This window comes from Plectropomus leopardus, chromosome 20, assembly GCF_026936395.1.
Source record: "Plectropomus leopardus strain MGB_pleo_1.0 chromosome 20, ASM2693639v1, whole genome shotgun sequence".
NCBI classification, from domain to species: domain Eukaryota; kingdom Metazoa; phylum Chordata; class Actinopteri; order Perciformes; family Serranidae; genus Plectropomus; species Plectropomus leopardus.
The window spans coordinates 24380264-24403426 of NC_142195.1; the positions used below are offsets into that span (position 1 = coordinate 24380264).

A 23163-nucleotide genomic window follows, 5' to 3' on the forward strand; every position below is an offset into this window, starting at 1 on the left:
TTGAAGACAGCACAGGTAAGTTTGAATTTTGGTTTAGTTCCCAGTTGGACTGGATTGTGTTTAGGAAGTACTAAGCAAACGACTGGATTAATTAGACTTTAATTACACTGTGTGAGTTATGTGAAAGTTTGTAAACACATGCTTTAAACATATTGTAGATATTGTAAATAATTTTCTTTTTATTCTTACTTATGTATATCTCTGTTGTTCATTTCTAGCATTGCACACACGTATATTTTCATATTCAGGACTTACATATCAGTTCTATACAATGCATTTTAACATAAGGCACAGTTTTATATTTCACACACTTTACACACTCATTATCCATAATTATAATTAAATATTCACATATAAGTTTTTATATTAGTACATTTATATTTTTACACTTATATAATCAGCGTATTTTACATACTTTTTAAAATATTTACATACTTTACTCACTGTTTATTATTACTGTATTACAAAATATATTTTTGCATGTGTGCTTATGCTCATTTCTACTTGAGATAATTTTGCATGCTGTCATCAGAGCGACTAATTGCCCCATGGGGAGCAATAAAATATTTCTGATTCAGATTCTGATACAGTTTTCCATTTGGTAAATGTAGAGCTGTTTTTCCATTCTTTAAAATTTACTCTAGTTTTGGATTTTTTGTTCACCGGAGCCATGCAAGAAAAAACAAGTTTTCTTCACAAATTAAACGTAACAAAGGGTGAGTAACTGATGGTCATTTGGACAGTAAAGAATGGGTCTTGAATACTCTTCTATCCCTGCGTGTAACCAGCGGCACTCGCTCTGTGACCACCTTATAAACTATTTCAGTATTGGGTGGTTCTGTGTTTGTGTCTCACACACAGAGAAGTGTTGAGCATGTACAGTGGGGCCAACGGTTACTACATTTAGAGCAAATGCAGAAGAGGAGAAGACAGCGAGAAACTTCCAGTGAAACTAAAGTCATTTCTAAATTCAAAAACTTGTTAGTTTTTCCATTTTGATTTGATTCCCTATTTGATTTCTGAGCTTGTCTGTTAGAAATAACGCAAAGAAACAACTCACCTGTCGCTCTGCTCATGCTTCCTGTTCATTCCCGTGAGTACTAAGGTTTTATCTCAGATACCAGATGGGGGGAATTAAGCTGCTCTAAAGTCTTTACAGGGGGCTCCACCAATTGTAAACAGACAATGATCATTAGGAAACAAGCAGGACAGGAGACTAGCTCCACTCCTGACAGACAGACAGCAGCAGGGCTGTAATCACCTGACTGTCAGGCGAGTTAAGGATGGACATGTGGAGCTGCCAAAACAAGAGAATGAGAGAGGAAAAAGTGCAGCAGGGACAGAGGAGAGAGGCAAAATTTCTGGCTGTAATGCATTTCCCGCTCCCACCAAAGCTCTCGTAAATTCACTCAGTCCAGCCAACAGGGACTCGACACAAGTGTAGCTGGAGCTGTCCCGCAGGCCAGCAGATCTGGAGCGAGTTGTAAGTGTCCTGTTTAAGATGGCCTAGTGACTAATGTATGACAGCTAATCTTCTTAGGAGGCACAGGGAGAGCTGAAGACACAGAATACAATGTGCAGAGGGGATTGGTGAGAGGATAACTGCATAAAACGGTACTGTTTACATGTTGTTATAAATTACATTACACATGTTGGCTGGCCCAGTTCTAGACTGCTTTGAATGGAGGGGGGCAGTAAGAGATGTTGGTGGGTAATTTGGGTTCATAGGTGCAAATACTGAACTGTTTCATGTTTTTATCTAAAGCTTTTTGATAAACAAGCCTAATTTTATGCCTTTTTATGCACTTTGGCAGTGATATCTGCCCTCCCATAGAGTGAGGGTTGGCCCCCAAACCAACCGTTTCTAATTCACAGTAGAAATAAAGAGTATCACAGTGGGAATTGTTTTTGTACTTTTAGTATACATAATGTGATGGAGTGCATGAAACAGCATCAAAGTATAGCTTATATACAAAAAAAAGTATCAGTGGAGCCCCTACTGTCCGAAAATCCTGGAAATCCTAAAAATACTCCAAAATCCTCGAAACGTTTTTAATCCTAGAAATGTCCTCAAATCTGAGAAATTACCTTAAACCTTAGAAACATGTATGTGCAGGCTGGGTATCCAGGCTTTAGTGACAATAATTGCTCAGAGTGAGAATTTTGGGGGGCTAAAGGTGCCTATGTTTGGTATTAGTGGGGAAGGTGGAGCATCGGGGGGGCCTTGCACCCCGTGCCCATGCCTTGAACCAGCCTTGTATGTTGGCTGTACCCAAACACATACCCCGTGCTTTGCAGCAACAAGAAAGCAACAAAAACTCTGTGCAAACTTGCTCAAATGCTGTTTACCAAGTCCAACCAGTCAGGCTAGTGAGCAATATTCTCTGCGTTTCTGAGAACAATGCACACACAGAAATCAAAAATAACACTGCTGTAGACTGAAAGTAACCTCATCAACACTTGCATCAAAAGTAATGCATGTCACACTTACCTTATTATTATGGATGCATTTATTTCGTCGATTCAGTAGGAAATATCTCCAAAAGACTGTAGAGATTTCTCTTGCAGACTTCACAGCAGCAGCGGGGGTCGGTTGCCTTGAAAACAGCAAAACTTAGCAAAGAGGATCCACCCCCGTGTCACCATGGCACACACGCCACAACAAACCACCAACGACTGTGAACAGGTTGCAGAGGTTTCTCCAAACACGTTCAAACCTTTGATAAACTGCTAAAAGTACAAATTTATGTATATTTACTGAACTGTTGTGGAGTAACGTCGGAGACAACGGTTGGTAACCATAACGCCAAGCTCGCTAACAGTCGCTGACAGTTTCAAAAGTTGGTCGTCGTTACCATCACTTACTCCCGACTTAAACCTCAAAACAAACTCAAAAAACCCGAATTAAAACGTCTTGCAGGTACGCAGTGTTGGTAACTCAATTCTGAAGGCGTTTCGTGGGTTATTTCGAAAAGAAAGTCAACGTTTGTGCTAATTATGAGGCTAATTATCAGACTCGTGGAGTGTGTGGCACTGACTTCAGATGCCCGACACAAAACATTGGGGTTTTTTTTTGTGTCCTGCTTTTTACATTTCAGGCATTGTTTACCTTTTGAAATACCGCGGACAAATCTCTGTTTTGATTAAACAGCAACAGTAAACCCAACGTTAGCCTCTTTTAACCTTAGTTTTTCCCTCATCGTTTAATTTATGGTGTTTTGGGGAGTTGTGTTGCCTTACAGACTAAAGTAAGGAGAAAATCACATGTAAAGTTAAACCAAATACTGAGTGGTGATTGGTTATGAGGGTGTACAAGGGCGGGACTCAGCATATGGGGATTGTAGTTTTAAGTCTTGGTCACAAGAGGGCACTATTTATTAACTTTTTTTTATCATCTAACTGTAAGGAAGATACCTGTTTATATATTCCGTCGTTGAATTTAAGTTTTTTTTTAAAATTTTTATCCACGACCAATACAGATTTTGCCGTTATACATACAAATATAAAACAGAATCGAATAACTCAAGAAGTGTATGAGATTATTTTATTGGAAAAGTATTTTATATACAAGTATTTAACTCTTCGAAATCTGAGCAATTTGGTTTGATTTTTTTTCAACAGGGGGAGCAGGGAACAAGCATCTCGACATGAAATGACCCAGAAATTAGCACATATTATTTTAAAAGGTACAAAAAAGATTATCTGAAAAAAAGTCAAAAAACAAACAAGAAAATGAAAAATATATACACTTATTCTATTATATTTTCCTGTAATTTAAAATAAAAAAATTTATAATTATAAATAATGCAATTTTCTAATAATACTCCCCCCTTTTTTTTAAAGCAATTTTTAATTTTCTTCTCACCTTTTACTACTTTCTTGCAATTTGTAAAACATTTCTTTCCAAGTTGGTCATTGCCCCTTTCAAAGTTGTTTTCAAAACTACTTTGCTCAGGTTTCAAAGACTCAAATAACTTGGGAAAGGCGTCTGAATGCAACACAAGAAAGCTGATGTCGATCCATGTTTCAAAGGGTTAAATTAAATTAAAAACAACTTTTTAAGACATTGTATACAAAAAAGTAGGTTATAGGTCATAGGTCAAAGTTAAAATAGTTGTAAGCTTTTTTTTAAAAAATAAAAAAAATACTGGCTTTAACCAAGAGTTCTGAAATATGTTTAAAACGCACTTGGAAAAAAATATAATGACTTTTTATTCTGTAACCCAGCTGACTTTCCCCCAGGCCAACCCCTTACATTATGAAACAGCAAAAAACATAATTTGCCTCCTCTGTTCGACCATGACAATGCCCCTGTGCACAAAGCCTGACCCATAAAGAATGATTATACCCATTTTGGTGTGAAAAAACGTAACTGTCCTCAAATCTTGACCTTGCCAGAAGAGTACAGGCTGTTACAGCAGCAGAAAAATGCCCGTGGTTTTGGAATGACATGCTCAGCTACAACACATTTGGACATGTAGCAGTCAAAATATACCACTGAGCTGTTATTATTACACTATTGTGCACAGAACATCAGTATTTGAATGGTAAATTAAATGTAATGCCAGACTTAAATCATTTTGGTTTACAAAGGCAGAAAAGACTGGAAATGAAACCTTTGGAAACCTGAGCAAAATGGCTTGATTTTTTTAAAAACATGGGACGAAGGCAAAGAGCAACAAGAGTAGAAAAGACCCCAAAAATAGCAAGAAATTAGGAAAAAAGTACAAGAGAACATTAGTTTTAAAAACCAACAACATAAGACAGAAGAAAATGAAAAAGAACACAAAAAACCCTGAGCAAACAAGACTTGTAAAAAGTGTTTCAATATTAATAATAATTTTCAAAATCATGATAATTATTTATTGTGGGTTTTTCTAGCATTTTTCTTTTTTCCCAGACATTTTTTCACAGTTTTAAAAAAAAATAATTCAAAATCTACTAATTCTTTCTTACAATTTGTGGATCATTTCTAATCATAATTTTTTTTAACCATGTATTTGAAAGCAGTCGCTCCAGTCTGCTCAGGTTTCAAAGGGTTTATGGGTACATTTATTTACATATATAAAAACAAAAACTAAAACCACCTTGAGGCTCATGCAACGTGGCAAACTACACCAACAATTTTTCTCCATTGCAGCTGAGAACAAATAAATACAAATTTGCATGTCAAATAATTTGGGAAAAACTGACTGAAAGTCAACAAAGAGGAACACAGACAGAGAGATGACTGTGAAGCCGACATCAATCCGTCCTCCTTTATCTCCGTTTCTGCAATTGTCTATCTTGTTCAAACTTTACCTTCACAAAATGAAAACAGTATTTCATGTTGAAGCAACAACACAAACCAAAGTCAAAGCACAATAGATTTGGCATTATCAGAGAAGACACAATGGCAGAGTGTTATATGGTCACTGGCACTGACCCAAAACCTGGTCTGCTTGTCTCAGACATCACAGCCTGGGGGCTGAATCTGCCTGTCGTCGGCAGATCTGGTTGCTCGAGGCCCTCGTGTTCACTGCTTTCAGTGAGAAATAAAGACAAAGCTGCAGACACTGCTGCACCAGTAAAAATACACGTCAGAGATGTTTTCTGATAAGTCAAACATGCCAAACACATATGCAAAGAGATAGTGTGCAATAATTATCTCCCGAGTGCAGCCAGTAGAGAGACATACGAGTGGCATGCTGACTTTCAGTTCTATTTTGCTCAATCCCACCTCATGTTAGCTGGGTGAATTGCAAGTTAGGGCTGAAAACGATTAATATTCTCATAAATCTAATTTATATGTCCATTACAAGAAAACGTCCTCAACATTCCCAAACTGAAATAAATTAATAGGAAAGTTCACCACAAAATAAAAACTGCATATTTTCCCTCTTAACTGTAGTGCTACTCATTAATTCAGATTGTTTGGTGTGAGTTGCAGAGTGTTGGAGATATCAGCTGTCTGCTTTCTCTCCAATATAATGGAACTAGATGGCATTCGGTTTGTGGCGCTCAAAGCACCAAAATACTATACTTTAAAAACTCAACAGCAATGTCCTTTTCCATAAATCATGATCTGGTTACTGAAGATAATCCACAGACCTTCGTGTGAGCAGTTTTATGTGGGAACTATTTTAGTTAAAAATGAATTGGAAGCTGCTTGCACTCAAAAACTTTTAGTTTAGGACAATACAGTAACAAGCAAATTATGAGTACACCGGACAAAAAATAGTGTCACGTGACCCTTGTCAGACTGGAAATTTATGTCAGTTTAACAGAACTTTTTTTCTTTTTTAGCTTTAAATTCTACATCATATAAATATAAAATTACCAGGTTGCTGGATGTTTATTTTAAAATATAATATGTCAAGCCCACAAGGGATACGTTTTTGTATTAAATGAACATTAAGTTTTTGTTATTTTGACAGTGTGATGCATTTTTTGGGGGACTTTGGAGCACAACAAACCAAGTGTCACCTGTTAAAATTTACAATACTACAAAACAGAGGAAAGCCAAGCATCATCAGCTGGAGCCAGAGGATGTTTAGAGGTTTCTTTTGATGAATGAACTAAGTCAAGTCAGTTTTATTTGTGCAGCCAAAAGTCATAAATAACAATCAAGGAGCTGGACAGTGCTTCTAACGCAGAGCAAACACTAGCTGAGTCTCTATTCTTGTTTAACAACATGTAAAAAGAACACAAAATCTGCATTTTTAAAAGGGGAACAAGGAGATGTCAATTGTTGCTGTCAATTACACATATCAATCATGAGTCCTATTTCCGGACAGAAATGGATTGTTGACCTGTCGAGGATGAACCAGTGCACACTAAACTGGCTCTTACTGCTCGTGTGCCGCTATGAACAAGATGAGTGGCGAAGAAAATGAACTGAGGTACAATTCAGCGCAGTACTTTCCATTTACAACACAAACGCTGTGCTTTTCAAACGGATAATCAAATTAATGTTTTGTTAAACTTTATAATGTCTGTTGTATTCTCGGTAATTGCTGTTTGTTGCTGCTTTTGTGTCTTTGCTTTGGCAACAGAAGAAAACAGCAATAACAGAGAAGTTTGAACGGATATGAATCAATAAAGATTGGAAGTCCACTGTTGTCTAAAATATTATTGTATGATGTAGAATTAACATTTCCCCTTCCATGAAAAATATTCCCAGACCAAAATATTAACATACTTTTGGACATTTAAGTAAGTAACTAAGTTATTTTTTTATTTATACAGCACCTTTCAAAAGCATGGTTACAAAGTGCTGTACAAAGAAACAATACAACATAACATCACAGTCCGAGGGAAAAAAGTGGGTGCTGGCAACCCCCCCAACCAAGTCACGTTTCCAAATCCGAACTTCAAAGATAAAGCAAACAGCCTGCTAGTTTTTGTGCAGTTATCTTTATTGAAAAATTAAACACACTTTCTGTATAAATAGCATGTCACTGTACAACACTCCTCGTCAAAATGTGCGGGAAGCGAGCAGATGGAGCGGCAGGAAACAAAAGCAACAGGAGGCAGCTGAAGAGCTCGGCGGGCAGGCAGGGCAGAAAATGAACACCAGCAAAAATCAACCTGTGCGGCTAATGAAGCGGGAGGCACACTCAGTGAAACAAAGAAACATTATCAGTAGAGTCAACAGGTGGTGTTTGCTGCTTTATGAATCTGACCTTTGCGGGGAGGCGGCGGTTCAGGGGTAAAACACCGCACCTTGCTAAAGCACAGGCAACAAGTCAATGTCTGAGCTGTCGTGTCTCATGTCGGAGTCAAGGCCAGCGCCCCTCTGTCTTGGCGTGTGATTAATGAGACTGTCAGCGGTTTCCATCGCTTCCCTCCATCATCCCGCCCTCCTGGATGGCCCTTTAATATCAGGTCAAAGAGAGGGCTGAGCCGCTATCGACATATGTCGACAAGATGGGGTCATTATGGAGTTAACTCACGAAAAGTTTCTGCAAAGAGGAGGGATGAGTCTGCAGGTAAAATATGCTTTTTAAATGTCTAAATGAACAAAGGTTAATAAAGTAATGGCCGTTTCTTTCCCTGCAGCTTTATAAACCAGTTTCACTTTCTCTGAGACACGTTTATCTACCTGAGCAGGTGCAGCCAGCAGCGGGGACGGGTCAGTCAAGGAAACTTTGGCATTAATGGACACATGCAACTGTTGCAGAAAGCGGCTGGAAAATGTTGATCTCAGTTGATGTAACTTCAATGAAATGATAAAACATGTAAGATGACTGCGACTGAAAGCTGTCAATCATTAGACAAATTTGTTTGCAGTTCATGTGTCCCCAAAATCTCGGAAATCAGGTTTGTTGGAAGAATTAAAAGGGCTGTCAAACCCTAAAACCTATTTGGGTGACGTCAAAATTGTGTCCAAAACTGCTCAAATTGCAGAGCTGATGTGGATCTACTTTTATTTAAAAGCTGTGATGTTTGGCATATTTTGAAAAAGGATAAGGTTATTATATATATTATTTATTGTCAATGCTATTAAAAGACAACAACTAACAATTAACTGATCTGACTAACAAGTATGTGCATATCCAAAGCCTCTAACAACAGAACTACAGAGCTCTACGGCACAGAGGAATTCATTTATTTGTTCACATTCTTCTCATTCACGTTCTCATCTGTTTGGATTTTCATTAGCTGTGCCCTGCAGCAATTTTCCCGAGGTCCACAATTATATTCTGATACATCATCTTATTCCTCTGTGCCGTAGAGCTCCACTGTTTTCCAAAAGCTCTGAAAAACACATCAGTGAATCACACTGTTGCTGACACGTTCCTTCATTACGAACACAGATGTAGTATATTTTCTGTCAATGCCATATACACCATCCTGCTGCAGGAAATATTCATGGGAGCACCAAATGTGTATCATTCCGCAACTGAAAATAGTCCCCAACAAATGCACTACTTACTTCAGTGTAAGTAGATTTTGCTAAAAATTACAGTGCCCCGATGTTCTAGGAGATTATTAAGGGTTTTTTAAAAATGAAATTATATGTTAACCAGAAATGGACAATGGAATTTTCAGTATTGGCACCAAAATAATTTGAATTAGTAAGAGTATTAAAACGTTCAAACAATATCTTGCCCTGCAAATGTGTTCATTTGAGTTAATCCAAAGGGTTTTATTTCCTCGACCCACAAAGGAAAATTCAATCCTTCAGAGCGAATCTAAATAAAATCTAATTTAATGATAAAGAAAGTGGTTTTCACCAGACCGATTTTATTATTTCCCATCAAAGGGTTGGCCACTGCAGCTTTAAACAACATAATCTTGACTTCTCCCTCCTGTCCTCTGTCCCTGTCTCCTCTCCTCGCTCTGAAGGTGTCATGTGTGACGTCTAAATGCTCAACTCAGAAAACAAAAACCTCTCATCTGTGCGGCTGCGATTCCTTCCAGATTAGATTGTTTAACGGAGAGTAATTCCACTGAGAGGACGCACTGCAGCTCTCATCCGACTGACTGTCTCTCTGTCTTCTTATCTCGCTCATTCTGTCTCATACACACACACACACAATGATGCATCCTGAATTTTAAGTTTGTTAGTGGTTGCAGTGAGTGTTTTTCAGACACTGTTTGTTTATTAATTAGAGCATGACCAACTTTCCCTCAGATACAAACTGATGCGAGAGTTTAACAGTAGCTTTTTATCGAGCCTGTTGACTTATTAAAGGACAACATAACCTAGAAAATGTTTTATAAATCCTAAAGCTGTTACTGTTAAAACCTCAGCTGGAGCAGCGTTGGTATGATTTACAGCTCCAGGTTGTCCTTTTCTTGTCTCATGCTGGATTTATCTCATCTTGAGTCACTTCTTTGGCTGTTTCATATCCCTACTTTGATGTCTTTTAACTCCTCGTTTGTGAAGGACAGAGAAATTTATAAATTCATGAAACTCCGTCTCAGACCAGACGTCTTGGCCTGTTAAGACATTATAGATTCTTTTCAAAAATACATCTTGGGATCATAATGGGTCATTACTGGTACAGGATGTGGGTGTGACCTTTAAAAAAACCTCCCTAGCATTTGTTTTTTATTCATTAAAGGTTGACATTTTGAAGACAGACAGCTGAGATATGATGTCAAAACAAAGCCCGGATGTGTTGTTCTCTTCTTTTAGCTGTCACCAGAGTGATTCAGGGGTGTTTGATAGCCATTTCTCACAGAGCCGCTCTGTTGTTCAAAAAGCCCTGACTACCACACCGCCGCTTCACTTCCTCGCACGGCTCTGATACAGCAGCTCCCTTGATGACATTTACATTTGTCTTTATTTGCCGTCTCCTTGTTTTGAGCATATTTTTATTCTCCTTTCATTCATTAACTTCACTAAGACACACACCGCTCGCATTAAACACAACACACATCCCCACACACTCGGATTAATTACTCCCATTACTTCATATTTCTACCTACAGCCTACTGTGAGTCTCTGGAGTGACACATGGAGGATGTTTGCTGTACATCCTCTCCACGCTCGCACTCTTCCTGAGAGGAAGCAAATCATCACAACAACAATCACGTCTCATTTGTTACTGTTTTTGCTCTCATCCTCTCCCCCTCTCTCTCTCTGTTCCTCTCTCTCGCCTCATCTCTCACTCCACCTGATTGCTTATCTCCTAATTGCTTTTCTATAAGTGGATGGAGTGTGTGCGCGCATGCACACCAGTTCCATGTGTGAACATGTGTGGAGGAGTGTTACTCAAATCTTTGGCAGTGTCGTCCTCTAAATGTCTCATTACTCCCCTCATGGGCGTAATTGCTGCACTGAGCATGGCTTCAGCGAGCCCCCCAGGGTGAATATAATTAAAACTATGAAATTACAAAATAAAATCATCAATTGTTATTCAGAGTAGCAGAAGAAAAAGCTGAGCAGTGTGAGGGGAAAAAATGAGGGATTTTATCCCCACTGAGAGTACCTCCACACTAAACAGGACAAATTGAAAACGCATAAATATATTCAGTGTTTCTGACAGGCGGAAACTGGGCTTTTTAAAATTGTTCTGTTTGGTAAATCAATCTTAAAAACAACCTTATGTTTTAGCATGTTAAGAATGGCCTGTATATAAAGATGGATGACGAGACAACTTTTCAGAAGTGAAGCCTCAACATCCCGATCAACCCCGGTGGCCGGCTGCAGTGCAGGTCATAAAGCCAGCCCTCTTTATGTTAGTGAACGCGACATGGGTCAAACTAAAAACTGCACATCGAATAAAGTCTTCCCATACATGGTTTCTGTTATTTAAGGTATATTTTTTAATCAAGCTGCTGTATCTTGAAGTGTTTCTGATAAGTTTGGTTTGAATTAGTTATTTAATGCTATAAAACAGGAATTTTACAACATGATTGACAACTGTGTGAGCCAATCCGTGTGCTCGAATTCAGTGGCACTGCTTGTGCTGCTTGTGATTGGTCAGACAGGTGTATGGGCGGGTAACTTGACACCGCAGAGACTGCTACAGCGCCGACTCTGGCGCTGAATGACTTCACCAGAGACAGATGGCAGTGGCTGTATGTAGGATATTTTAGCTTCACTTCTGTTCTGTGGCAGTAGGTGGAGACACGTTGTCCCATCTGTTCACACAGTCTATGGTGTTAGGTATTAATATGGATGATTTTCATGAAACTAAACTCCATTTTTGAATTTTTTTCATGGCTGTCATTCTTTCAGCAATAGCCATTCACTGTGTTTTCTTTCTGTAATTGCCTATCTGTATAGTAGCTCTCATTGTTAGTGGCGGAGTCCGCCATTCCTGCGAGATTCAAAGTAAACGATGAGGCATGTAATCCAGTCTTTTACTTTTATGTCACTGATATGAGCCTCACTGTATAATGATCACTCACTTACTGTCATATCAGAGCTGCTTAAAGTTAGTGCTAGAGCTGGGTACCTGATGAAAAGAAAACTCAGTACAAAATAGTATCGAAACATCTTCAGTTAAACGATAACCTGCATTCGATCCGGACCGTACCACCTCCCTGCCAGATGAGCAGACTTTCTGTTACAACCATCTCCAGAGCCACAATCCTCCAACAACACCATGCCGTTCAACAGTTCTAAAAACTCGCACAGACGCCAAAACGGCTCGACTCTGTCATTAAACCAGTTAATGGAAAGTTGTGTGATGCTAACAGTTAGCCTTGCCACTGTGCGCATGCAGCCGGGCGGACTTACACAACTTTCTCTTGTGCAAAACTCACACTCAGCAGCGGCTGCAGCAACAGCAGCTTTGATATCTTTGGTCATCAGATGTCGCAACACGATTTTTACAAAATATCAGTGTCAAACTTGATATAAGGGGGGACTGATTGCAGCAACCAAATCATTTTTTAAACACAAAAAGATGTCAGTGAGAACAACTAAATTGTGAATTCTGTTGTATTAAATCTTTTTGACCCACTCTTTCCCAAATTTTACCAAGGATGCAGAAATGTATTGTTTGCCGATGGAAATAGAAAGAATACATTTAGCCGCTTCTTATTGAAATTGTGGACGCATGTTGTTTTCACAGAATTTTCAAATTTGGCTGGTTAAGTGTGGACGTATTCTCAAACAATGCAGATATGCAAGGAGAAGTGGAAAAGAAACAGGATCGGTGCCCGTATGTAGATTTACACCATACACATTCCTTTTTTGGTGTCTGATCAAACCAATATGAGCATGTAATGTGTACTGTTGTTCGCCTGACATGATATTTTTTATTTTAGGGTGGTAATACGTAGACAGGCCTGTAGCATCACTGAAAAAACGTGTAGAATCCTATATCACCAGGACGGCCTGAATTATCATCATCTTTGAATATATCACTATATGCTGATGATGCAACAGAGATTACGAGTTTTTATAATTCATATAGGAGTATCTTTATGTGTACAGTATATATGCATCTGTATCTACATTTGTTCATTTTTACATATACAAATCCAGGCTTGTAAAGTCGAGCGTGAATCAGTCTTAGATGTGCAGTTTTCTCTCAAGTAGAAGCAGAAAATAAATTAAAATAACTGACCGGTGGACGCGGGAGTGCTATGAGAAGTTCCTGATGGATTGAAATGGTTTAAACTCCACAAGTTTTAACACTGAGAGAACAAAGAAAATGTATAGGTTTCACTACTTTTTTTTTAGTGCATAAGGTCTCACAGTGGGGAGGTAACACGTTGAGGAGGATCCTGAACGAAGTCCACGGCGGAAGTAATACCTTGTAAATTTGAGTATCATGTATCCAGGATGGGTTTTTGAAGGGCTCAGAGATCAGTTGGTGGTTCGTTTATGTCTATTTAAAAGAGTTGTGCCATTTAAAACAATAGACAATTTCTCCTTCTCACGCTGTCCTCGAACTCTTCATCACTTCGCGCTGCCCCCATCGTCATCATCCGCACTCCTCCTCCTCCTCTCAGCTATAGCGCCACGTTGAAGTCGGTCACCAGGAAGTCCACGTAGTCCCTCTCTTTGGTCTTAAAGGCCTCAGCGATGAGGCGTGCGGCGTCCCTGTGCTCGCGGCCCCTCATGGTAACGCCATTTACCTCCAGGATCACTTGACCTACCTTCAACAGGCCGCAGTTATGAGCCGAACCGCCCCTCTGAGAGAGCGAGAGAGAGAAACAGACAGACAGAGAGAGAATACAAATTTTAAGGTTAGTTTATCTAAAAAGGGACAGTGCAAATTAATATATACAGAAGGTATAAAAAAATGCCAGAATTATCTGTAGTCCCTTGGCCAAGGTGTTACACAAGGCTTCCTAGGAAAAAAACAACAACTAGCTGCACATACAAGTAATTTAAGAAAAATCACTTTTAGAAACTTCACTTTTAGACACAAACAAAATTCACAGGTGGTTGTATAGATTATGAAAAATAGTCCTCCACTGCTCTTAAGTGTGAAAAGAATCAGAATGCCTTCCTCTAAATAAATAAGGAGTTTATGGCTGCTCTAACACCTTTACTTTGGTTTTTGTGGCTCTGACCAAGGGGAAAAAGAAATAACTGCTCTGCTCTAGTTTGTGTTCACACTGACATATTACAAAAACAACTGTGAGCTGTAAACATGAGGTGGAATGGACTGACAGGTAACTCAATGACTGATGGTTTTGGTGACCTAATCTTTCATTATCAGCAGACCGAAAACTAATCCTGGTGCAAGTCGTAATGCACTTTTTAGCTTTGTGTGTTTGTTAATCTTGTCTGATGTCACAAAGAAATGACTGATAATGAGTCAAGACTGCGAATGGATCTCGTGTATCATAAATAGTGACAAACAGACAGAAAATAGACAAATAGATTTCGTGTTGTGGCATAGTTTTTGTGTTGTGTCCCTCTTTTTCTCACTTGTAATGGGGAGCTGCCAAAGAATACAAAGCAAGGCAGAAGCTCAACACATAAGGGAAAAATTCTGCACCTACATGATGATGCATTTTTGTTATTATGGCTGACAAATGATCTTGTACACACTGTAACTTGCTGATCTTGCTGATTGATCTCATGTTGTAGATCAGGAGATCTGAGTTCATAATCAGTCAATGATTTAAATAGTAGTTTAGCTTGTGCATTTCTGCTGCAATCACAGTGTTAGTGGGTTTTACTTTAAAGGTGTACTATACAAGACTATCGATTACTGTTTGTACACAAGCTCGCCAGTGTAAGTGAAAGTAAAAGCTTTCCCCAGATTCACTCTCGTTTGGCATTTTGTCTAGCTAGATTTATATCTCTCCAGGCCATTCTCACTCCAAGCTTGTCAAATATGTCCACTCCGTCAGGGCTTTCTGCGTATGAGCGTGACACTAAAAGCCTCCTTCAGTGTCTCCCTGGAATGCAGCTGGATGGCATCAGATGAGAATGAACTCGGACAGAACCTGACACGTTATCATACGACAGGAGGCGGCTGGACGACACCAGCTGAGTCTTTGTGCCACGGCCGGACAGAACTGGTTGTGTGTGCATAAAATGCTGCAAGACAGCGTCAGGTTGCTTTGTACTGTTGTGTAAACATAAAGACTTTGCAGCATTGTCCCACCACGTGCATTTGTTGACATCATGGTTGCGGGATCCCAGAGCATGAACAGCGGACGCGGAAGGATACCTCAAACATTGTTGGTAGACGCGGAAGGCAACTGACAACAGAGCGGCACCATGTGACGAGTTGGCATGAGAGCATGTTTCAGGTTGATTTAGGAAAGTAAGGAAGTACAGGCTGAGGGCAGATTCTGTGCAGCAAAATACACTGCCACACACTTCTAGTGAGTCAGTGATGATTAAGAGGAATTACTTCTTTGTTAGTCCGTATCCTGTTTTTTCTGAAAACCCTTTGTGGTATATCTTTAACACTACAAACAAACTGCACAAGTGAGCCATACCTTCTTTTTAAAAATAGATCAAACCGATTAGCTGTGAAGCCCCGTAAAGCCTGATACGTGGTAGGACACTTTTTAGTTGTTGCTCAACAGAAACTGAACTTTAATTTTAATTTATGCCCTCCAGGGGTGTAACTTGAAATTGTCCAGCGATGCTTTTTTTCTGTCAAGCTGCAGTCATCAAAAGTGTTGAGCAGCCCACCACAAATCTGGCTTTAATCTGTTACGTTTTCACCTAATGAGTTTTGACAGCTGAACCTGCAGCATGTAGTTCTTTTCATTCTCGAGTGATATTTTTGTGAATGAAAATTTCCCACAAATTGAGCAGAACAGGCAGATTGCAGGTCGGGGGCGTTGTTTGTATGAATGATGTCATTTCACAAATGAGCATCTACTTAGGAACAGGTGGCATTTGTCAAGTTGAAATGAGCAATTAGCAAAATCTGACTCAGAATATTGAAGAAAGTAGAGGCGAGAGTACAAAAATGCTCTTGCCTGAAGCCCAGTAAATCTACTGTAATGACTGATGTACAAAAATGTCATCCCTAATAAAAAAAGCAAACCTAGCAGCCCTAACCAATCTAATTCATAAACAAAAAAACACAAAACATCTCCTTCCTCTTCTTGTACAACACCAGGAATATATAAACACAATATAATTTGAGAAAGCATGAAAAATTCAATATATGTGATGTAATAAAAGGGACAAATGTCCTTTCTTGTTGCCGTCTTTGTTTGGTTGAAGAAATATAGTTGTAGCTCATTCAAACAGGGAAAATCTGCTTTACTTTGCAGCAGACAGAATATTTTTCATACAGGCAGGAGCCTGATGGGTCAGCACATTTCATCCAGAAAGTATTGTTTATACTTGGATGAAATCATCATGGCCAAAATCTCCGAGGTAAAAATGATCATTACATCCAAAAACATTCCTGTCAAAAAGAAGTCCACTTATTCCTGCAGCTCAGAGGCCCTGAAAAGACTTTTACGAGAGTCTCCGATCCTTCCTTTTGTTCTATTACACCAAAGTAAACGAAGTCCTCTCAGTACCCAGGCTGGAATTTAAACATCATGCCATAAATGTGACAGGGACTTCATTAGCACATAGAAATAGAGTCGCCCTTTTAACAGAAAAACACATTCAGAGCTGCACACACAAATAAATACACACACACACACACACACACTCCTGCAGTCTGGCCCTCGGAGCAAACAGTGGAGGCTCAGCAGTAAACGTCTGCAGCCGCGTGCTTTCAGAGAGAAGTGTGTGATCAACAAAATGAAGTATTTTCTCCTGACTGGCAACACTTCCCTCTTGCAGTTACATCCTCACAAATCTCATATATGAACAGAAAAATGCTGCCTGTTATTGACACCTGGAGACATGCACAGGACTGCATAAAAAAACAAAACACACAGGTCTAAATTCTTGACAAAGTCTCAACTTTTTGGCAGTGAAATCAGATGACATGCCCCAAATAAACTGCAGACCTAACAAATCCCACAAGTATCAGGAAAACTTCAGCATACTTGTCTGACTGCTGAACAGAGGTGAATAGCTTTGGTGTGAGGTAAGCACGTGAAGCCTCTCTCTCCTCTTAAAAGCTCTTTCCACAAAGTTAATCCTCAGCATACTTGATGCCACTTCTGCAGCCTCGTCTCCTAGAAATTACGTTAACCTACAACTAATTTAAAACGGCAAGTATGTTTTTGAGGGAAAGGTAACGTTGAGCGAATTCCGTTTCGTGTGAATATTATGAGGAGATGTCGCTAATTAACATACCTGGCAAATGGCAAAAATGCTGATAGTGCAAGGATTGGCACAGTGTTCACTGACAACATATTTAATTTGTTTTATGTCACAGTGTTGCTGACATTTAAAGTTCAACATATCTGGTATATACATACAAATGTTATGCACCTGTGTCTTGAGAAATGTGCAATGCAAACATTTCCTGAGGACTGGATTGCACACTCCTGCACTTTTATGTCTGCCATTCACCCAGATCTCCTCTTTGTGAAACCATAAATGTGATTTTTCACTTAGTAAAAGAAACATTGTCTCTGAGCATAATCCAGGCAGCGATTTCAATGTCACCTCATTGTAACTCTAAGTGAAATATATACATAATTTCAAGGAGACAGGGTTGCCTTTTGTTTTTCCGAAGCAAACCAGAACAAAAAGTCACATTTGTTCATCTTATCTGCTTCTCCTCTGAGGTCACATGCAGAGGACAGATATGAGTGATGGCGTCGTGGCTGCTGTTCTCTCTCCGGTCTGAAGTGGAAATCACCAGCAGCCTCCACATTTACAGTCAGAGTCAAGCCTGCCCTGACCAGTTTTCGTCTAAATTACTTTCATTACACATTCAATTTGGACGTCCATTAACAGCATTAAGTGCCTGTGCAAGAAGTGGTGTGGTCTTTATGTTAAGAGGTAAAATGTAATGGCCTCTGCATACCTTTTGTAACAGTGCAATTGCAACTTAGGCAACATGGCAGACGGTGGATCAGCTGATTGAGCGGGGCTCCGTGTTCATGATTGCCTCGTGATTGGCTGTGCCACCCTGAACCGACCACTTTCTTCTCAGCCTACTACCCACACTAACAAGCAACAGCAGAAGTCACTCAGATAAAAAGAATGTGGGCGGTTTTAGCGATTTCCCAGTCAACTCTCTCCTTAAACCTGAAACATACTGCAGCCGATAAACCTGCTGTACACTACCTGCCCAACACCAAACAGCAGACGGACACAGTTAGTGACTGGCTGGTGAAAGACCTGAAAAACAGTAAGCAGTGTGTGATGACAAGACAGGAGAGTTTATATTGGACTTACAGTGATCAGGTAAACAAAACCCAACTCCAAATGATAATGTTGCTCTGTAGCTGCTGGAGGTTTGTTTGCTAACATGTCAGCAATAGCAACTTTATATAAAAACTGGAATTACTGCAGTATTATGCCTCGGAGCACCAGCTAAGGTTCTCTTCCAGTTTACATCCATGTCTGGGAAAACTAGGATGATTCACACACATCTTCAACCCGGCAGCACAGACGATTAATACAATCAGCACAGTTTTCAAGATTAGTGTCACCAATTCAGTATAACCTCATTCCCACTGCACAAAAAAACTGCTGACATCTGGCTTTTTAATGCAATGAGAATGCGTACGATCAGCATTCACACCCGGGCCAAATAACTCTGCAGTAGACATGGATTTTATCGCCTCAGACTCTGAGCATCGGTGGGAATACAACACCCAGGTACACACGGTAATTTCATCTCCTTAACCAGCAAGATGCAAGAACAGGCTGTCACTAATTACCGTCCGTCTCATCCTGAGGAGTGTTAAAACACGAGACGGACATCTAAGACGGACACAGTCACAGTGACCTTGTCCTTTGACCACAAAAATCGAATAAGTTCATTGTTGAGCCAAAGGGGACGTTTCTGCTGAAGCTGAAGAAATCACCCTAAGGCGTTCTTAAGATAATGCGATCACTTCAATGGGATGTACGTACAGGTTTACTGACAGACAACCTGGAAACCTAATGTCTCTGGCTACAGCCATTGTCGGTACAGAGGCATTATGATGAAATGTCAGAGCAGTGTGTTTGTCATCTTGTTGGGGAGTTCTTCTGCCAGAAACAACCAGAAATGAAAATACTCTAATGCTGCTTTATTAAAAAAACGAAAAATAAATCACAAGTTCCACATTCTTGTGGTCTAGTTGTTTTTTAAAAGCACATCAAGTAAGACTGATGTCTTCTTGTCACTTCCATGTTCTCCTGCCGCCTCTAACAGCTGACCTCATTACGTGCAGCCTCGATGGCTGAAAACACCAGCAGTGCCTTTCAAATCAGGACCGCATCATCACTGAGCCTACAACAATTACCCCGAGCTGGCTGAGCGGTCGTCATGATCGGAAGATGGCAGTGATAGCGGCCTGTCGCTTCTGGAGGGGTGATGGGGACTGATAACGTTCGGCCGGCCAGCAGCAGCTTACTCATCTGCACTTCATCCTCAGCAGCCATGATTGAGGTGACTTGAGGCGAGGGCCCTTGTGCCCAGAGAGATAGGAAATACAGAAGCGAGAGGTTTGCTGTATCACGACTCGGCTGCACTTACATCCTATACTGCAGAGAAATGATATCACACAGGGTGCTGGCTTTGATGTGATCTGTCCCCAGGATAAAACCGATGCCCATCGGATAACCAGAAACTAAATTAATGGGATTTTTTAAAGCAAATGTATCATTCTGATGCTCGGTCCTGAGGTTGTATGCCTTGCTCAAGGGCCTAATAACATTGAGTTAGCTTTCCCCAGCTGGCAAAGTTTTCACAGCTCAATACTCCGCCTTTGAAACTGAACATGTAGAAAGTCCTCCCCTGTTTCTGTAACAAGTGACCTCGAGGCCACCATGTTATTAATGACTCTTAATAACTGTGAGGGTATACAGTTCTATTGTTCGGGGAAGCAGCAGTGGTGTCATGTGGCTTTGTCTCACTTTTGATCGATGGTGTTTGCACCTCAGCAAACCAAAGGATGGATGAAATCTATGCGATTCCAAAAAAATGGAGCGCTAATTAGAGACTTAGCAATAATTTGAACCTGATTAAAATTTCAATCTATTCGCCTGATTGGTTTAAATGGACTGTAACTCTGTTCGAATGAGCTGATGAAATAAATTTTTACCTTGTTTCGGGCAGCTTCACTGGACCTTGCCATACCACAGTGAGAAAGCACCAATTTCCTCCGCTATAATCCAATGCAATTAGCTGCCTTTCTATTTTCATTCGTCTCTCACTCGAGTGTCTGTGAGGTTGAGAGGAAGTAGTTATGGGTCAAACCATTTCAGTGGCTTCATCTTGAGCGTAACTTTCATGCTCTGTGTGCATATGTCACAGAATATCCCGAGCTGATGGGAGGTTTCCCTGACTTTCACAACAGTAAGGAAATCAGCTGAATGTACTCACAGCTGCAGCGTTTCATGAAAAGTGACAGTTTTCTCTTATCTATCGGTAGTTTCATTGCTTTATTATAATTATTGTGATTAACAGGATGCTTTTTTTTAAACGTACAAGAACCTCAAGCTGTTTATCTCTTTAACTGAGGCTATATTTGACCACTACGATTCACTTACATTGTTATGTATTTGCCGAAGAGTACCGAAGAGCTGATGCTTAACAGTTATGGAACATGTAGCAATGAAGCAGCTCTGAAATAAAAACAGCCAAGCTGTGTTTCTCGCTTCAGGAGACAAAAACACAAACACACATATCAGATAAATACAACAAGAGAACCCAAAATCCTATCTTCTGGCATTTGTTGAGGGATTTGTGTCTTGAGAACTGATGGGAACAACTGCAGCTTGGAAACAAAAACACATCAGTTTTTCAGCCCAATGTATAAATAAATTTATTTTGAAAAGAATGCACGTTAGGAGGGTACATTGACACACCGCCCCTGAGTGTACAAAAACGCTGGAAGGGTACCTAGCAGGTCACATTTTGACGTGTTGGGCCACCGACCTAGCTTCGGTATTTGACAAGTTAGGAGTGAGAATGTGTTTAAAATACCTGGTTTTGGTGGCTAAAAAGCCTCATGAAACACAATTTTGTCTTGGTAAAAAAACAACTGTTGTGGCATTATCTGTGAGGAAATGCAAAAATGTCTTGGTAAAAACAACTGCTTTTCATGGCTGTATTACAGCAGGAAACACAACGTCTCCCTTATAAACAGCTGCTTTTTGTGAAACTGGAAAGGCAGTGACGGATTGCTAAAAAACACTCATATCTGGTGGCTTAAAAAGCTGCTAGAAGATACAGGGATGACTCCTTAAAAAAACACCACTTTTGTTGTTTGTTGGGATCAAACAGTGGTTTACAGCTTGCCAGGCGACGCCATCAGCGCGGTGCAACGCCATCAGCCATCCCCTTTACCTCCTGATAACATAGTCAGCATATATACAATGTCACTTTTGCAAAGCTGATGTGATATGTAACGTGCTAATGTAATGTATCCGAGGTTTACAGACATGTAAAATGCCAGCTTTTTCTTCTGGCGAACAGGCTGTGTTTACTTGGTCTTAATGCAGTCTTCCCAACAACAAACTCTCCACCACCTACACAGCCACCGAACACCCAAACACTGCCCCCACCAACAACACCTCACCTCCACTTCCTCACCTGTACAAATCCTCCTCGTCCCTCTCCTCCCTATTAACACTGCTCTCACTTTTTTTTGCATCCTTCACTCACACTTGCTGCCCTTTCTTCCAGTGCACTCTTTGATTTTGAATGTGCTGATTTCCAATCCTTTTATCCCTCCCCTTGCAATCAGCAACCTTTTTTTATTTCAATCACCACCTCTGTGGAGTGGGAGGCTGACAGGCAGCTTTGAGCGGGGTGTGGACTGGAGTCTGTAGCTGCTCTGATCTCTAAATTGTAACTCCCTGGCTTCTTGTGGTTAGGAAATGATTAGTGCTACAGATAGTCCTGAGCTTATGCAAGGCTTTGTTGACTTGCAAATTACCATGGCAGACAGATACATGCACATCCAGTCACAGTAATAGCTTTCCTCAGAGGGGAGTCACCTTGTCAATTTCTGGATTTCACTCGGTATAGTCAGATCTGGATATCCAGTATTTTTTACGTACAAATGTAAAATCTTTTGCTTTAACATGTGTGATTCTATTCAGGCTAACCATCAACATAAACATATCTGCGTTAAAGCCATTAGCTTTGATATAAAAGCTACTCTATAATCCCCCTTAGGTAATGCTGCTATTATTGCCAAACATCAGCGTCATACCAACTGCCTCAGACTGAAAAAGCAATTGCAGTGAATTGAGTGTCAAGGCAGTCAAGCCTTTTCATAAATGCCATTAATGTTAGAATCATCTCTCTGTGAGCCCCAACGAGGACAAGATTAGCCGGAATCTCAGTGTGAGTTCAGCAGCAGTGTGAATCCAAATACCTTGAAGGACATCAAATCCCATCTGGAAAGTGGGCGCGTGGTACCAACGCAGAGAATGAAAGGAGGCACCGATGATATAATAAACACAGCTGACAGGATGAGGAGAAAACAGAGCTGACTGCATGTTAAAGGTCCCATAATGTGCTATTTTTTCAGATTCATACTTATATTTGGGCTTTCTACTAGAACATGTTTTACATACTTTCATGTTCAAAACACATTTTTTTTTACTAACACCATCACCGTGATTGAGGCTCTCACCGAAATGTTCCGTTTTAGCGCCTGTCTCTTTAAGCCCCGATTAAGCTCTGATTTGTCAGTGTTTCAGAGTCGTCCGCATTTTCAGGGTCTCTGCACCATCATTGCAGCTGGGGAAATGACTGTTAAGGCACTATAGCAACACTTTTTATCTTTAAAGACTTTTTCATTGGGGCACTCAGTAGCTGAGTTGGTAGAGGCTACATCCTCACCGCTGCAACTGTGGGTTTGATTCCGGCTTCAGTCTTTTGCTTCATGTCATCCCCTCTCTGTCCTCCTTAGGTCAATGTTAACTTCCTGTCAGCTAATGTTGTTCACATTTCTGTCCCTCCAGAAGTTTGTGGTTGTTTGTGGGGTTGCTGTAACCTGAAATGCCTGATTTTAAGGCAGCTTTTCTTGAAAACTGCAATGCATGTTGGAATGTTTGTAGGAGATTTGTTTGTAATCAAATTGTGGGGGCAAGAGAAAATTGCAGAAATACTGTAGTTGCTATGCTGTCTCTGACTCAGCCTGCTATTATGAGCATTCATTCAGTATTCAGTGCATTCAGTGTACCACAGAGTTAGAATCTATGTT

At 40.1% G+C, this 23163-nt stretch overlaps 2 protein-coding genes across 7 annotated transcripts in view; both read right to left on the reverse strand.

The window, feature by feature from the left end:
• akna (AT-hook transcription factor) overlaps positions 1-3236 on the reverse strand; it is a 68538-nt gene extending 65302 nt beyond the window's left edge. For 2 of the 5 annotated variants that reach the window (XM_088071141.1, XM_088071137.1), the window contains exon 1: positions 2492-3096. The gene's annotated coding sequence lies outside the window, so the exon portion shown is untranslated. The other 3 variants (XM_088071139.1, XM_088071138.1, XM_088071140.1) reach the window with 3 other exon arrangements.
• A 4067-nt stretch (positions 3237-7303) lies between these two features.
• whrna (whirlin a) overlaps positions 7304-23163 on the reverse strand; it is a 181527-nt gene continuing 165667 nt past the window's right edge. The window contains exon 12 of one of the 2 annotated variants that reach the window (XM_088071000.1): positions 7304-13584. In XM_088071000.1, coding sequence (XP_087927126.1) covers positions 13402-13584 — 183 coding nt within the window. In that variant the 3' untranslated portion in view covers positions 7304-13401. The remainder of the gene's footprint in view (positions 13585-23163) is intronic. The other variant, XM_088070999.1, reaches the window with a different exon arrangement.